The following is an 18,303-nucleotide window of genomic DNA, read 5'->3' as shown; positions in this document are numbered from 1 at the left end:
TGATGGGGTACTGGTCAGGTAGAAGCATTCTGAGGTGCAGAGCAACAGCCCCTCTGGACTCATCCAGTTCCCTCCCACTGAAGTCAACAATTCTTTTTCCTGTTCTGAACATTTTGTGACCTATACCCTTCCCTGTCTGTTGGTCTCCTTTTCCTTTAAAGAAAAGTAGGTTTTTTTGCAGTCATCATGTGGCCAGATGAAAAAAACAAAATCGTTCCTTTACTATCTTTGCCACTCTTCTCAATATCTAATTAAGTTTTATTCAGCGCTTTTAATTCTCATTCCTTTGAAAAGAAGTGATACAGCACCAGCATCAATCTGCTGCTTTATCTCTAACTGGAAATGGCTATTCTGAAACAGTCTAGAACAGCATTTCAGTTTACATATCGCATTATGTTTCTTACTCCATCACGTCACATGATTAATTTGGGTGAACTAATATTTTCCTAACCTATTTCTGTGTTTGAAAAAAAAAGGCCTTGTTATTAAGGACATATTTTGCCCTCATAGCATCAGGTATTATTCTTTTCCTATTAATTAAGTCTTTGAAGATATCCCCTTCATGCCACAAAACCTCTTGATCTTCCTTGTTGCTGACAGGTATGAATAATAATGAATATATATCCAGCAAAGTTATCACACTTGTTGTAAAGTGCCTTTAAAATACATTAACTGATGGCAACAGTTCTAATTGTTAATATTTATTGCATCTTGATTACGCAAGTCATTACAAGGTAAAGAGTTCCTCTGGCATTTTATTAACTAAAACTACTTGCAAGTGTAAGCATGCATACACTCACTCTCATATTGTCTTGGTCTCTGCAGATTTCCAAATTGCGTTGCTCACATTAGTTCTTGCTGGATGACCAGAGCACTGTAGTATGGAGCTGTCCTAGGGTGACGTTATGATGCTTGTATCCCCAGCTGTCTGTTCTGTTTCTGCTGGATATTACATTCTGTGCCTTCAAGACTGACTCTGAGAGCAAAGTGAGAGAAGAAACACAGAGTTTTGTTATCAGCCTCACTCACTCCTTCACAGTCTGCTGGAACACAGAACTCCACTGTTGTTGTCTGGGCATGGACGGGGCAGAACACCGTACTCCTTTTGCTAGTTAGTTAGTTAGTTAGTTAGTTAGTTAGTTAAACTGGCTGAGGCAGTCCGAGTTTTCCCTGGACTGTTTTTCTTTCCCTTTTGGAACCCTTCGACCCTGCTCTAGACTGGGACCCTGGGAAACACCGAGGAAACATCGTACAATGCAGCCTGCCGGGGCTACTCTGCAGCTTTTCCCAGCCGGAGGGACCGATAACAGAGCGACCACCACCAGGGAGACTTTCTGAATTTGTCATGTCTTCAGAGCAGCGAATCAGTTTTGTCATCCGGTATTGTTCATTTTGTGTGCTGGGGAGTGCTTTGCCTGTTAAATAAACAGGTTCTTTCCACTTCTCTCCAAGGAAATCCTTCCCGAACCAGCTGGGGGGAGGGGCCGTGTGGGTGTCTTTCTAGGGGGGCCCCTTTTGGAGGTTTCCTCCCAAATTTGCCCTAAACTGGGACACACTTCCATACTCTTTCAAGGCACTTAAACTAGTGTATATTGCAGCTATTCTTTCAGATGTTCCATCTCCTGACCTACAATGTTCTGACTCTTTAGTGTTAGCATATGCTTTTTCAGTCCTAGGCAGGATGTTCATGTGTGGTACCAGCTGATTACCGCAGCTGTTTGTTTGCACTGAGGACTGGGATGTGAAGTCACAAAACCATTTTCTTCAGCTAGATCCCACAGACAAGCTGTTCAATACCACACACAAGAATCCTTGCACACATTCTGCGAGTATAGCACAGACTGCTTCTTACTAAGAAGAAAATTCTTAACCACAGGGAGTTGGATTCAATGTATTTGTATGCATCCCTTTCTTCTTGCGATATTCTTTAATTATGTGATTCTTTGCAGAGTCCTATAATTGTTTCCTGACGAGGCCACCAGTATCAATGGAGCAAGACCGGACCCAAAATACTGCAACAAGAACTCCATCCTGATGTTATCTGCCTAGCCTCCCAGTTTGCCAATTTTCACCATTTTTAAACTAATCTCCCACTTCTCGTCTAATCTAGATAACAGTTTATCTTGCTTCACACAATAGCTTTCTTTGTGGATCAGAAATTCACCTTTTTTTTCTTCTCCCTGCTCATTGTGAACAATTTTTGAGTTGGTTGAATTAAATTTTTCCTCCCATCTTCTCCTTATGGGGATCAGCTGTAGTTAACTTCTTTTGCATTTGAACCAGTCCCAATAAAACTTGGTGCAGTGGTTTCTGACTTTTCCTGATAACAAATCACCCATATCAGTTCCTCCTTCCTGATAGGAACAGCTGATATCCTAGCTGTGGTATGGCATGCAAGACTGTAAAACCAGCTGTGCTTTCTGGTTTATATTGTGATGCCCATCTAATTTTTTAAAAAGATGCATCACATCAGGTGGGAAGCAATACCCTAAGCTGCAGTTAGTCACATTCCTGTGCCTGCTGTGAATTACGTGGCAGTTCATTCCTACAGCCAATTTCAGATGGCAACCCCCCCCACACTTAAAACACAAACTATGCTGTGCAGCAGAAAGTACAATTCTGCCTGAAGTGTTCCTCGTGTGAGGGGTATGTGGTGCCTAGAATTTGTGAAGAGACAACAAGGAAGGAGGGCAAGGAGTGAGAGTTCTTTACTGCTGTGAGTAGCAAAACAGGCTTGATATTTATCAAAAGAAATATTTTAAAAGTTTGTATGTTTTCTGTTTAAGACTGTGGGTTTTAACTCTCAATCAGTTGGATATTTGTTTGTCTTCTTATGTAAGTTAAATAAATATTTAGTTTTTGAATATAATTTATATTGTACAATATAAATTTTCCATAATGCCCTGATTTCTAAATTCAAATAAGCATATATCAGACAGTCAATGCAAACGTTAATGACAATGATGTAGCACTACTAGCTGCACTTAATCTCCAACATTTATATACCCAAAATCTGACATCTCTGAAAGATGGGCAGGAGACATCTAATTTCCAGACATGCTGGACTTTTCTGAGCTTTCACCAAATCAAAAGAACGCTTAGGTTCATATGATCCCTGAAAGTCAAGTCTACCTCAAATTAGATGCTGAACAATTGAAAAAGAACATCACTGTAAACCTCTCCAAATTTAACTATAAATGGTTTTGCAGTAGAAAACAACTTATGTCACTGCATGAAAAGCTGCCAAATGACCAAAATCAACTGATCAAAAAAAGAGAAAGACTTCCTTCTAGATAATATTCAGCCACAGCATTTTTCAATTAACCTCTTTCAAAACTCACCAACAAAACAAACAGTAACCTAATTTGCAAGCAGGAAGTTTTAATTTAGTAATATTCCTTAGAGCGAGGCAGGCAGAGTGTGCAATGCTGAGAACTTTCTCAGCATCCAGAATCCAACTGCCCAGAATACCATCCCTTTCAATTTCCTAAATACTACATCCAGCCCTTTCCACACACTTGCTAAGAAGCTCCATGAGATTCTTGGTTAATAGACATGTCAGTGTTATCTAAGTGACACTGTCACCCAAAACAGATGGGTTCCCTTGGGGATATTGGCAGAGTCAGGATGGCACTAAACCATAGGTACAATTAAAACTTTGTTTTCTTAACAGGATGTTGTGATTGATATAGAAGAGAATTTATTATTAGAATGCCACAGGATTTCTAAAAACATAGTCAACATAGTACAATTTGTAACTAGCATGGTGGGGAATTTAATATACAATTTAACTTATAATTTCTAATCACCTGGATCCTCTGCAGCTCAGGTCAGATTCCAACCCATAGCTTGTTGTATCAATATTACAATCAAAATCTCAAGGGGCTGGGGAGCCAGAGGTTGCAGGGGCTGCCTGGGAAGGCATAGCAGGGCCTGGTAGCCATGACCACCCAGCCACTGCAACCAGGTCAGACCAGGGTATCAGACCTCCCTGGGGACAACAAAGGCCAGGCTGGGACATGGGACCAGGGTGGAGCTGGCTTGGGCACCAGGCACTCACATAACATGACTTTGCACATGTATACCAAGCTATTAAATGTGGGTGTGCCTAGATCTGAATCTGTGCCTAACCTATATAAACCATGCCCAGGTAATGTAAGGGCTAAGGAGAAGTTATTTCCTGTCTAAACATTTTTTTTTTTTTTTTATTAGTGAAGTGAAATTAAAAAATACTTTATTTTCTATGATGTAACTTACAAAATGCATATTTTTGATGTTGCTGTGAGACAGATGGGAGAGATAGCTATTCTAATTGCTGCCACTGCTTAGATATTCAGACTGAAGATTTTGATGTATACTATAATCAAAAGCAATGCCTGCTGCTGTCAAAGGAGAGATAATTCTGTGTTTCAGTCAGCTTCAGATGAAGACCATTTTGTTTACTGATCTTCACCATAAAAAAAATTCAAGTAACAGACATATAACATGAGTTCAAATTAATGTTATTTAAAACATCAGCAAACAGCATCTGCTGCTAACAGAGCAATGGTTTAGCTAGAAAATTGCTACGTTAAATTCTCATCAGAATCTTGTGTCTGAAGTCACTGTATTACCTTCTTCACATTACTTTGTTTAGATCCACTTCTCATCACAGACCTAGGATTTCAAGCTCCATCTAGAAATATAACTCTTCTGAAGCCTTTTCTGTGGAAGTCTTAGCAAGTTGAGCTGTTTGAAAACTCTTAAAACAGTATATTAAAAAAAATTTTTTTTTTTTTTTTGGTGAAGCTGACTTTTCTTTTCCTCCTCCCAAGAGAGATCTGCAAAACAAAGGTATTTTATCTAGGATTAAAAATACTTTAGAAAGAATATTAATTTTTAGATAGAATATTAGTGCCTCTTTTGAAAAGCTTCCTCCTCATTTTTCACCTTTATAAATGCTCAACCACCTTGTAAAACTGTTCTGAAAAGTGTACTTTTTTGTGATGATGATGAAGAATAGAAATGAGAACAGTTTGCCCCTTTTTCCAAAAATATCCAAAACTGTTCTCCTACTCAAACACATTCCTACTCCTACATCTTACATAAGGATCCACATTTTGGATACAGAAATTTCGAAGTTCATTTCCTCATTTCTTGTATATACATGTAAACAAAGATATTGAATATTCCCACTATTTTTTGTCAAAGTATGTTATTTGAAGCTATATCTATGTTGACAAAATACTACTTTGGTCAAAAAAAGTGGGACCACATGTAAAGATAAATGACTGTGAGTAGACTGACTGTGAGGTAATCTGAAAACTTTTTTCTGCAGGGTACTGATGACTGATAGTTAAACATGTTCTGTGCTCCAGAAAATTTCTGCAACATAGGTATTATTTTGGTCAAAATATTTCATTGAAACAGTATTTTAACAGGAAATTACATTCTGGATAAATTAATCTCCATAGGGAGCACATCAGTTCCACTCAGTTCCAGTTTCAGCAAAGACACAAGCACATGCATCATAGGTATGAAATCCTTCTGCCTTCAGTCTACTCCTAAGTTCACAAGACATGGGATCCCTGTAGTTTTCACGCTGCCTTTATAACATGTTGTAGACACAGAAAGATCTGTTAGCACAGGATCATTCCACTCTCCCTCCAGTCCTCTGTCATTTGTTCTCCCTGGAAACTAGAGTTTCTCAACTTAGGAGTGGGGAGTAGTGGAGAAAGCTTGGGAAGAGCTGGGGTATATCTGACCCTGTTGGGAATCATGCTCTTCCCCAGCCTTCATTCTGGATTCATTGCTGAACTCTATAGATGCCTTGAGCACCACTGAGGTTTTGCAGTGTTCCACTGGAAGTTCAACATCAATGAGGGAAATGGATTTGTAGAGACAAAGCCCAAGCTCTGGACTGTGGCAAGTGAGGACCTGAGAGAGGTTGTTTTACAAGGACAGAACTGATCTAAAGGCTTTTTCCTTGATGTCTCAAAAATAAATAAAAACTGAAGTGGTAAGGGAAGTGGAAAAAATAGATAAATAAGAAATGATGTGTCAGTAGATGATAGGAGAGGTTACAGAAATGGGGCAGAGGCAATCACCTGGATCAGCAGCCAAAGGTCTGGGGAACGATCTGGATGCATACAGTAAAGCAATAAATGCCCATTTTCACGGCAGTTCATTTATTAAACAAATATCTCTCAGTATCATTTGACATCCGTCTTACTTCCCTAAACTTACTTCCCTAACTTACTTCATGGGATCATTAATGCTCACAGCAGCCAACAGCTATCTGGTTACAAATTTACTATGATGCTTAAAAAACCCCCTACATACTGGAATTCCCTTTTTTTCCCCTTTTTTTTTTTGTAATCAAGGAACTGAAAAGAGAAATAAATCTTGTGTTCTTTCATTAACTTGATCTTGAAGAATTGGCTCACCAGTGAACCTTGCATCATATTTCAACAGCTAATAAGTCTTATAATACTTAAAATCATTAAAAAATCCCAAACAAACAAAAACGAACTTAGAAAGACTAACTATTTTGCAGTCAAATCTGACACAATCTAACACAGTACATAACAGATAATACTGTTTGACCAACTTCCTTTGCAGTTCTTTTTCTCTTAGAACTGGCATCTTTTGTGGAACGTAAGAGTGTTTACAAGAGAGAAAATGTTCTGCAAACTGAAAAGAAGTCAGCAAAACTGCCTCTAGAGAGGGTAAAATAAGAACACCTAATTGTATTTAAACATGCAGATGTATTTTTGCATAAAACTGTGCTGCCTCTTAATTCTTCGTATAAAAAATACATGGGCATTTGGACATATGTTAATAGAAGGAAATAATTCTTATTCCAGGGGTTGTTTTGAGTAAACATTAGCCAGAAGGTATTTCTGAGACCATTCATGAAAACAGAATATTTAAATACATACAGGTTGTTATTTCTAATATGAAAGTCCACAGCTAGTAATTTTTATTAAGAGTATGTACAAAGAAGTATGCCTCCATGTCTAAGAGCTTCGGTAAGCACAATTCTTTGCTCATTCATAAGCTGAATCCAGACTGCAACTCAGTATTTAGCAGGGCTGCAGCAGGCAGTGCGTGCCTGACTACACTCTCCTATTTTTTCACCCTTCTAATAGCATTGAACAGTCAAAAAAGCAGTGAAAGAAGAAAGGCATGTCTTAAGGAATTTGTTATGCAGGATGCACTCAGGCTTCACGCCACTCTTAGCCATATAAATGAGACCTAACCCAACAGTTAGTTATCTCTGCGTGCTGCTGTATTTACAGGATTGCAAACAGAGAGCAGAATTGAGTCTGAGGAATCATTTTTCGGAATCACAGGGATTTTTGTCTGTTGGAAGGCAAGATGATGCTGTTAAGAGGCAGAAACTGTTAAGAGATCTGTGTTCATAATTAAAGATTTCTGATGTGACTCTTTCAAATTAGTTATGAGTTCTCATTTTTTACTGTTGATACCAACGATGATGAGAGGAATGCTCATTTTATTCAGCTGAAGTGTTTAATTTTCCATAATAACTTGATGTGCTCTAAGGTGGCAGTACTGAATGTCACAGGAACAACAATAAGGAACTAGCATTATGTACTTTGGTTGAAGATAAATAGGCAGATACCTGAACGGAAAAAAATTGAAAACCTTAGAACAGATCAATTGTTCTGCTCCACTGTGACCTCTCAATGCAGAATTATGCTGAAATGAGCCTTGTAAACGCTTTGGTAGAAGTGGTTTAAGAGCTATTTTTCAGCCAGCTACATCAGACAGTGAGTGCTTATTTTCCATTTATTTAATTCCCCACTTCAGTTCACAATTGAGGAGTAGTTTGTTCTTCTTCTAAGTACTCTCCTTCTGACCTAATGATGTTTCCAAAGCAGCAGCTTTCAACACCGAGTCCTGTGTCACGCCTAAGAGGTTTGGGTTTAGTTTCTACCTCGTGTCCATAGCGTGCAGTCAAAGGACAGCAGGAAAAGGCGATCCAAAATCAAGGGCAAGTAACACTTTACAGAGTGAGGAGGCTGAGGGCCGAGATGACCCTCGCCACGCCTACGTTTAATACCATGCAATTAAATCACGTATTTTATGACTAGACAGGGTACCAGTGCTCCTTTTTGGTCACAGCCGTACACGTACCTCGGTGCTTAGGGACGCTTCCCCCCTAACGGCGGGAAAAGAGCCAAATTCCTTCCGTTCGGGCCGATTCCGGCCGCGGGAGCCCCGCCCCACCGCCGGCGTCGCCCCCCGGGCCGAGGAGCTGCGTCCCCTGATCCGTGTCGGTGTCGGGGACCTGTGGGGCCGTGACACGGGGCCATGTCGCGACACAGGCGGGTCCCGCGGCGGCAGCCCGGCGGGGCCACGGGGGGCTCGGTTGCCGCCGCCGCGGTGCGCGCCCGGGCCGAGGCCCTCAGGGAGGTCGGCGTGGACGAGGAGGTGGAAATGGCGGTGCAGCTCGCCTTGGAGCGGTTCCGGAGCGGGGACGAAGCGGGTGCGCAGCACAGCGGGGCCCGGGGGCAGCCTGCGGGTGTAGTGAGGGCGAGGATGCTGCCCTTCTGCCTGGCCCTAGTGAGGCGCAGCTGGGCTGCTGTGTCCAGCTCTAAGCGTCTCAGCACAGAGACAGGGAGCTACTGGAGGGGGTCCAGCAGAGACCACTGAGATGAGATGAGATGAGATGAGATGAGATGAGATGAGATGAGATGAGATGAGATGAGATGAGATGAGATGAGATGAGATGAGATGAGATGAGATGAGATGGCTGGATCATCTGTTATCAGGAGAGGTGTGGGAGATGATGCTGTTTAGCCTCGAGGAGACTGAGAGGGTATTTCATTAATGTATATAAATGTCTTCAAGATGAGTCCCAGGAAGGCAGTGCAGACTTTTTGACAAGGAGCAATGGCCATAAAACAAGAAGTTCCACCTCAACATGAGGGAGCACTTCTTTCCATTGAGGGTGACAGAGCACTGGGAATGCTGCCTGGGGAAAGTGTTGAGTTTCCCCCTCTGGAGACATCCCAAACCCCGGATGTGTTCCTCTGTCATCTGCTCCAGGTGACTCTGCCTTGGCAGGGGGGTTGCACTGCATGGTCTCCCTTCCAATCCTAAAAATTCTGTGGGTCTGTAACATGGAGATAATACATCAAGATTACTGCCTGTTGCATTATTAATGTTTTTTTCATTATTATTTATCATTCTAGAGATGGAATTTCCTTCTAGTTTCACTAGTAGTGAAAGAGCATTTGTTCATCGTCTCTGTCAGTCTCTTGGACTGGTATCTAAAAGCAAAGGGTGAGTTGGGGTACATTTTTGGTTTTTAGCTGCAGACCAATGGAATTTCATGACTAATGATAACTTGATTGATGTTTTCAACGTACCCTACCATGTTACAAGGAATAGTATTAGAGAAAAAAGTGTAAAAGTAGACACAGAAATAAGTATCTTTGTTCATTGCCGTATGCGTGGTTGGAAAAACTTGTGACATGCATTTTGGTATAGCTTGCTTTTCCACTTCCACTTAATCCACTTAGTGGATTTAATGAGTCCATTAAAAAAGTTTCACTGTGAAGTCTGGTTTTTTTCAAAGATTTTGCATAGATTCTCATACCTTGACAGATAAAAGTTAACCCAGAGTAGGTTCCTTATTCCTAAAATAGATTTTCTTTCCGCCCCCTCACAGAAAAGGAGCCAATCGATACCTGACTGTGAGGAAGAAGGATGTATCAGATGCACATGCAGTCATGACTTGTGACTTGGCTCTCCGTACGAAGCACACCGTTCGGAGTCTCATTCAGAGCTTTCCTGTCACAAACAAGGAGCGCACGGAACTCCTGCCAAGGACAGAGAGAGGACATGCCTGTGCTGTTGAATCTGGTATGTTCTGTGTGTCTTCTGATTTGGACTTGCCCATCAATGCCACTTGAAAAAACCACCTGCAACCCAGTGACAAAACAAACCTTTCTGTTCTGTCCCCTCTTGTGTCCTCTCAGACACCATTAAACAAACACGTTTGTTTCCTTTTAAGGTCTTTTATAACTGGTATTGTGAGGAACTTGGGAAGTCATATCGTGCACATTGTGATGTCTACCTTGTGCTGTGTTAATTTAGAAACTTTTGAGCCAGTTCCAGCCAAATCTTTTTGGAAGTACATTTGTGAAATGTGGTTTCATAGAAGTACTCTGAGGTGGGATTGAAGAGTCAGTGTTACCACAATGCCATAAGAACACCCTTATGAGAAAATTAGGTTGTCTGTTCTGCTTATAGAAATGAATGTCCTTGATAAATCAAGAAGTTTTTTCATCTCCACAAAATCGATTTGGTCTTAAGAGACTATTTTCTAGACTTCTTGATTTCTTGAATACAGAAGGGTTTGCTGAAAGACAAACTTCTGATAAAATTGGTTTGTTTTTTTAATTAAAAAAAGGAGTATTCTCTTTTTTTAAAAAAAAGAGTACCTTTTTTTTAAAGCAAGGCTTTCATCTAGATTCTTGCTTTAGAGTTAAACACTGCGTTTCTGTGTGTATAGATGGTTGTAGTGAACTGAAAATACTTGTACCAATATGCCTTGTTTAATTGCGTATTTCTGATACATGGTATCTTTTAGTGCTTCCTTTGCTGTTTTTTTCAATTGTTTCAGTTGGTTAATAGGATTGTTCAATGAACAGAACAAAGCTATAATAGAAGTACTGAAATGCAATGTCTTAACAATGTAAGGAATAAGTTAATGAACAGTCTAATAACTGTCTTTTCTGCTTCTCAAGAATTTATTTTTAGTTCTCCTGATCTCTAAGTCTGTGTTTGTCTTGGTACAGCAGAGCTTGAAATTTAGTATATGAATGTATTAATCACAGTTATCATGTCTATAATTAGTCTACAGAAAACTTTTCATTCTTCTGGAAAATAATTATCAAGGAACTACAGAGTAGCACTTGCAATGATGGATTTGAAGCAGCTCCCTCAGAAGCACGTTTCTGGGCTACTTACGCACTGCTTTCTAGCACATCACACTGCTGTGTGGGGTCCAGGACTCTTGATGCAGCATGCTTGCATTAGTATGATTTCAGGCAAATTCGTGCAATAGCTTAAAGGTTTAACTCTGTAAGTGTGTATTTCTGGGGAGAACTGCAGGTGTGAAATGTGGGCGCAGTTACAAAGGCCACCAAAATACACTTGGCCGCTTTTCTCTGGTTTAGTTTTTCTTTCTCCTTTTGCTCTTTGTAGGATTTTTTGACTTGGAGCAATGCTCTGGAAGAGTCTGGTTTTGTTCAAAATACCTGTGAAAGTAATAACTGTTTTGAAAAATATCTATTTCAAGCACCTCAGGAGGACATGTTGTTATAAATATGACTTCTAAATTGTGATGGGTTTGTCACTTTACCCACAGGGATGCATAAAAAGTCAGCAACATTAATTTTTACATACAATTTTTGAGCTGTGTTTTAGTGACCTTCCTCTGGATCTGTATAAATAAACTTTTAACTTCTCTTTACAGAAAACAAAGAAGTAAACAAGACAAGTGGTCGACTTAATGATGGTATCCCCCAGGTCCCAGTGAAAAGAGGGGAATCAGAGTTTGATTCCTTCAGGCAGTCATTACCAGTTCTTGAAAAACAGGAAGAAATTGTCCAAATAATAAAGGACAATAAAATTGTTTTGATTATAGGAGAGACTGGGTCAGGAAAAACTACGCAAGTATGTTTCTTCAATGAAATAAAAAACATAACAGTGTTTATACTAAACTAATGCCAGTCGTGTAACATTTGTGATATGGGATATTTTTATGCTATTTTAAGGCTTTTCTTTTCCTGTATGATTAAAAATCTTGTGTTCCAATTAATTTTCTTGCTTTTGAAACACTAAGCCAGTAGACAGATACTAAAAGCATAAATTTTTCCTCACAATTTTCTTGTAGATACAATTTTTTCATTAAAATAATGCAAAATATTGAAGGGAAAGTAACTGTGATGTTTGTATACCCCTTTTTCTTCTAAGGCTCTTTATGTTCTTAGTACCCACAGTAATATATTTTTTGTGTTAAAATGAGAGTTTATCTGTAGGGGGCTTTTTTTTTAGATTTATCTGAAGCAGGAGAGAGACACTGCAAGTTTTTTCTTAAAAAAAAAAAAACTAAATAAGTTATACTTAGAAATTTATTTTCCACTGATTCACGTATGCTTGCAGTGATAATCCTAATGAAAAGTCTTTTGCAATGTGTTAAATTGTTTCCCTGTACTAACAAAGCTGTGGCTTTCTGAAAGAATAAATTTGAACCACTTCTCTACAGATCCCTCAATTTATCCTTGATGACTGCTACAAGAATGGAACTCCCTGTCGTGTGTTTTGTACTCAGCCAAGACGTTTAGCAGCTGTTGCTGTGGCTGAACGAGTGGCAGCAGAAAGAAGAGAGAAGATTGGCCAGACAATTGGTTACCAGATCCGGTTAGAAAGCAGGTACTAATGCTATTTCTAAGTGTCAGTTGATCTTGTGTTGGTATTGTGAATCTTGTGTACATTTAAACTGCAGTATGTTTGGGATGCAGCCCCACAAATTATAAGTGGGATATGTTATTGCAGGTAAGGGATACTCTTGAGAGTACTAAGAGTAAATAATTACACTCTTAAGAGTGAAAATTATGGCTTTCTTCCTGTGTTTTGCAGTTTCATGTAGTAGGTTGTCTTATAGAACTGAGTTTCAAGTGCTTTCTATTGATTTCTTCTGCCGAGTGTATGCATGTAAAATCCTTGTCTGATTTTCAGATCAAGTCCACACTTTCTATTTTTTTTTCCCCTGTCTACTTTTAACATGTGTGGATCCAAAAGTTCTGCAAGCTTTGAAGGTAGGTGTGAAGACCAGCATGCTGTAACAAATGTTTATGTAGTCTGAGTTGATAGGAGTCATAAAAGGGAAGACAACAAATTTGGAAAGGGACTGATGAAGCTGAGCATTATTTATCTGTCTAGTTTGGACTAAATTTACTCTGCTTCAGCTTTTGTGTTTAAAACATGAAGTGATGTAAAAACTGAGATTTCAGTATCACTTGATGAATTAGTCTGTAAAGCAGAGCATGAATGGATTGTGTGGGGTCTTTACATCTTTGTGCTGCATAGGCAGTGTCATTTCAAGGAAGGGCCAGCAGTTGGGAGATGAGTGACCAGAAGATGGCAAAAGGTTGTGTTGCTCGAGTGAACAAAGATAACACATAGCTGTGAAAATTAATGTACTTGAACAACAAAGCCAAAATAAGAATTCAAATGTGTGTGTGAAAGCTCAGAAGGCTATTAAGAGATTAGACAAGCTGGTGAAGATGTATCACAAATAAGCTGGATGATTAATATATGGAAGTACTATGCTGGCAGAGGAAGAGCAAAGTCAGATCAAAATGGAAGAATTACTGGAAACAGTGCAGAAAATCCACCTAGAAAGGAACCAATACATTTAATCCAGAGAAAACTAAAAGGGGGAGATAACAATATTTTGAGTTGTGGACAAAAAAAAATCTGGAGTGGAGATGTTTAGAGGTGTTTATAGTAACACAGCAGAGAAGTATAATTTTTAAAGTTTTCTTAACTGCCTTCCAGAGAAGAGCTGTAGAGTACAGTACAAGGGAACTTTTCAGCTCCTTTTGGGTGGCCAGAGGAAGTAGTGACAATTGCAGTTTTTATTGGTGCAGCTAACTCTGCCCCAGATACAGAATTGTAACATTTCAGTGTTTTGACCTCCTGAAAAACCAGAGTATCAGCAGATTACTTTGTGATTTAGTCAGCTGTAATGTATTGTGTAATGTAAGGCTTTGGGAGCTGTGGGGTGGCATCTGTGAGAAGGTGCCAGAAGCCTCTCCCGTGTCTGACAGAGCCAGTGCCAGCCGAGACAGACCTGCCTCTGGCTGAGGCTGAGCCCATCTGTGATGGTGGTAGTGTCTCTGGACAGTGGGGAATGGGGGAGGAAAATCTGCGCAACAGAGGCAGCAGCTGAAGAAGAGCAGTGAGAGAATGTGAGAGAAGCCGCTCTGCAGACAGATCAGTGCAGGAGGGGAGGAGGTTCTCCAGGGCCAGGTGCAGCCCATGGTGAGGCAGCTGTGTCCCTGCAGCCCATGGAGGTCCATGGTGCAGCAGGGATCCCCCTGTGCAGGACTCTATGTTTGGGCAGGTGCATGCTTGAAGGAGGCTGTGATCCTCTGGGAGGTCTGTGCTGAAACTGGCTCCTGGCAGAACCTGTGGCCCCGGGAAGGGAGCCCACACAGAAGCAGGTTTGCTGTCAGGATTGTAACCTTGTGGGGGTCCCACAATGGAGCAAGCTGTTCCTGAAGCACTGCATTCTGTGGAAAGGGACCTCTACTGCAGCAGTTCATGGAGAACTGCAACCCATGGGAAGGACTTGTATTGGAGAAGCTCATGTAGGACTGTCCATGAGAGAGACCCACATTTTCCTTCTTGACCCTGTGAGTCTTGTTGTGTTTCCTCTCCCCTACCCATGAAGAGGATGGGTAGAGTAGCTGGAGAGGCAATTGGCATCCAGCTAGGCTCATCCCACCACGTGTAGTCAAATGCAAAGGCTATATCCAGGCATATGCTGAGGAATTGAAGCTTGGTTTTCCGCATGGAATTTTCTAGTAAATTGAATGACATGCAGAGTTTCTTCATAGTTCTCTTTTACTTCCTTATTTATTAAAATTTGAATATTATTTTTTGAATTAATCTGTTGTCCATAGTTTTGGGTCAAAAGCACTACAAATTGTTAGGAAATGTCTGGGAAAAGGCATAGTTTCAAAACAAATGCGCGAGTCTTTTGGGGAGAGAACTGTAATTCCTCTTCCTGTCAGCAGCTGCTTTCGTTTTTGATCTATGGAAAGCTAACTACCTTTAAATGGTGCAAATTCCCTGAGTTGTCTCTGTGGTGTGTTCCATAGGGTTTCTCCAAAGACACTGGTAACATTCTGCACTAATGACATGCTCCTTCGCACACTAATGGCAGGAGACAGCACCCTCTCCACCGTGACGCATGTTATTGTGGTGAGCATCCTGTGGTCTTTCACGTGGGGTGGAGCAATATGTATTGCTTTAGAAAATGAGGTCCTCATTTTTTTAAATTTAAATTTACGGAGGGCTTTAGTTGTTTTTGTCTGGTAGAATCTGACTCAAATTTAAAGACTTCCTGAGTCCTTAGAGTAGCATGCGTATTTTGTGGATTTTGGTGTTTTTCTGTGCATTTGTGTTTTTTCCTGTAAAAATATTTTATTTTCATGCCAATGATTAGTTGTGGAATTGGGAGGAGTTGAGGAGGACAGAAGTGTAAATTTTTCTGAACTTCCCCTGTTCCTCAGAAAATCTTTATGGAGGTTTAGATTGATGTGGTTCAATATGATCATGTCAGAATATCTGTTGTCATGTATTTGTTTTAGCAATACCAGGTTTTCAGTCCGTTTGTTTGCCCATATATAATAATATAATGTGGAGGCCAGTTGCTCGCAAATTACTCAGGTGTGTTCATTTATGATTATGTTAGTATTCTTATTGTGGAATTTAATAAGTAAGAGGAACTAGAATGATTATGGCAAGACTTAAGTACTGAAGATTAAAAGAAAACATGGTAAGTTTAGGTGCCTACCTGTTTATCAAAGCATAAAGAAAGCACGAGAATGATCTATACATTCTTGATGTCAGCCTATAAACCTTGTATTTGAGCCATTGTTTCATTCATTCATAATACAAAACAAAACAGAGGAATGACAAAGGTGGTTATTCTGTTATGTGCCTTAATTTATAGGCTTTGTGTATGACTTGTCTAAGCAATCTCTGTGTTTTTCTGATTATGTGGTGTCACATTTCTTTAAATGCTCGGTGGTGAAGTGAGAATTTATTAGAGTAAGATTTGTAGGATTTGAAATTTGGCTTCAAATACAAATACAAAATTAGAGGTGTTTCAGATATTCACTTTGGCCTCTGAAATTAAGGTGTATAGAGCTTCAGCATTACAATGCACTCAGCTCTGATAAAAACTTTTTGAAGTTTTTTTTTTGCTGATGGAAAGCATAAAAAACCCCTCTTTTTTTAAAAACCCTATTACTTAAACTAGACGTACACATTTGAAGCCTTTGTAATGTGCAATCAATTTTTTTTTTTTAAGTTTGTTTTTGTCGGAAGTCGTGATCTTGAATCTGTGAGGTTTTTTTATATCTCCTTTTTTCTTTTGTTACAGGATGAAGTACATGAGAGGGATAGGTTTAGTGACTTCCTGCTAATAAAACTGAGAGACGTGCTGCAAAACCAGAATAATTTAAAACTAATTATTTCTAGTGCTGCTTTAGATGCAAATCTCTTTATTAGGTATTTTGGAAGCTGCCCAGTAATACATAGTGAGTATTTATCTTAACTCTTAAATCTGACTATACCTGCCCTGAGACTCACAGATCTTACTAAACTGTAGCAAACTATTTTGAGTAAAGGCGCATGATGAATACATTGAGAGTTACAGGAATCCTTGTTCTTTGTGTAGTCAGATTTCTTGTTTCTTAACTATTTTCCTAATTCACAAAATTAGGAAACACAAAATAAAGTGTTTTAGTCACTGGGAGTTCTGTAAATGCAGGTGTGTCCTGCCCCCTTCCACTGTTAATAAAGAAGTAGGAAAAGGTTATTGAAGTGTTGTCTTCATGCTGATACAGAACTTAGGAGCTACATGAGTGTGACGTATATTAATACACTCCAGTAGATTCTTATTCTTCATGAGAGTTGTTACTGGTTACTGTATAAAACACAGGTAACTGTACCGTTCAGTTTAAAATTACAGGCATAAGCAGCTTGGGTTTCATGTTAGAATCACGTGATTCTTTGATTTTAAGCAAATTAGTAGCCATTCATCTAGGTAAATATTCAGAAAAGGCATCTAGTTTCTCTTAGTTTGTGTTGACTCAGTTACCTGCGGTTAGATTACATTTAAATGCAAAGAAAAGTTACCATTATTGCTGTTTTAATTTCATTTGACAGATCTTTAGTAGAGGCAAAATACAAATGCATGGGAGATGGGGGATTTTTGTGGGTTTGGGGGTTTTTTCGCCACCCTCCTTGCTTGCAGGTTTTCTGCATGGACGACCTCATCTGGCACCTTACAGTCCTCTTAATTTTTCAACAATAATGTCCAAGTTTAATGTGTTTTGAAAAGTAGTTTTTAAGATAAATGCTTTATTTGACAGTCAGGTAGACTCTCTGCATGTCAGCCTTTTTTTAAAAAATCTCAGCAGTTTTAGGAAACAGGTGGGATTGCTTACTCGTTTATTTTAGCAAATGCTTGTGAGAGGGAAATCTCTTTTCCCCTTTTTTTGCAGGTGGACGTGTTTATTTCTAGTTCCCAATTTTGAATTTCTGCCTAGTAAAATAAGTCTTGTAATTTATTGGAGACGGGAATCTGGAAATGACACGTGATTTCATGTTCTCTGAATATTTTTTGCCTCAGTTGCGATTGTTGTGTGATTTTCCAGTTTACTCTTTTTGCAGCTTCCTGTTCTTTCAGATTGGTATATTTGTGTTGGAAATTCTGGTGACAATCTCTCCAGTTTACCACAGTGCTTATGCTGGTTATGCAGTAAAAGCCAAGAGCAATTGAAAATAGAGATTTTTTTTTTTTTTTTTTGGTTTTTTTTTTTTTTTTTTTGAGAATTTGAGAATTGGAGAATTAAAAGAAGCGGCTGTTTCTGTTAATATAGTGAAAAAGGTTTGATTATTCTTCAGCAATATGGATGACAAAATTCTCACCACAGAAACCAACATTTCGTAGTCATGGATTGCTGTAGTACACAGAGTTTGTTATCATTGTTGGAATACTTCCTCTGTGACAACTTCGAAAAGTATGTGAATTGTGGATTGTTCTTTCTGAAGGAGAATCCTAAGTGACCTAAAGTCAGCTTAAGGGGCAAGAAATCAAAATGTAGATATTTTAATTCTTCATGCAAAAAGCATCCTTTAATGTCCACAGATAAGGTCTAGAAAACAGTCACGTTGAAAAAGAAATCAGGATAAATTATTAGAAGGTAAAGGCCACTGGGATGTCTCATCTGTCAAGAAGTACTCCGTAAACAAAGCTCAGCTTTGCTGAATTAGTTGAGGACATGGAGATAAGTCTATCTTCTCACATACTTCTCATTAAAAGAAAGTAGTTCAATACAAAGATGTACTGTCTCCATGTGGAACCTTGCAAAAACTGTATTCATTGCTTATTAATTAATTACATTTTTAATCCAGGTGGCAGGCTTACATGGTAAGTTCTTGTTTGTAACCCTAAACAAAAATGGCTGTTTTCTTTTTCTCATT

General features: G+C 39.3%; 1 protein-coding gene across 1 annotated transcript in view; it reads left to right on the top strand.

The window, feature by feature from the left end:
- Positions 1-8,316: 8,316 nt before the first annotated feature.
- Positions 8,317-18,303, top strand: part of YTHDC2 (YTH N6-methyladenosine RNA binding protein C2) — a 30,288-nt gene continuing 20,301 nt past the window's right edge. Inside the window, exons 1-7 of the mRNA XM_058823945.1 lie at positions 8,317-8,491; positions 9,201-9,291; positions 9,680-9,873; positions 11,492-11,691; positions 12,284-12,450; positions 14,907-15,009; positions 16,196-16,352. Of these exons, the coding sequence (XP_058679928.1) occupies positions 8,317-8,491; positions 9,201-9,291; positions 9,680-9,873; positions 11,492-11,691; positions 12,284-12,450; positions 14,907-15,009; positions 16,196-16,352 (1,087 nt within the window). The remainder of the gene's footprint in view (positions 8,492-9,200; positions 9,292-9,679; positions 9,874-11,491; positions 11,692-12,283; positions 12,451-14,906; positions 15,010-16,195; positions 16,353-18,303) is intronic.

Source organism: Ammospiza caudacuta, chromosome Z, assembly GCF_027887145.1.
Source record: "Ammospiza caudacuta isolate bAmmCau1 chromosome Z, bAmmCau1.pri, whole genome shotgun sequence".
Classification (NCBI taxonomy): domain Eukaryota; kingdom Metazoa; phylum Chordata; class Aves; order Passeriformes; family Passerellidae; genus Ammospiza; species Ammospiza caudacuta.
Note: the sequence above shows the minus strand (reverse complement) of the source record. Positions and strands in the feature narration are given on the sequence as shown.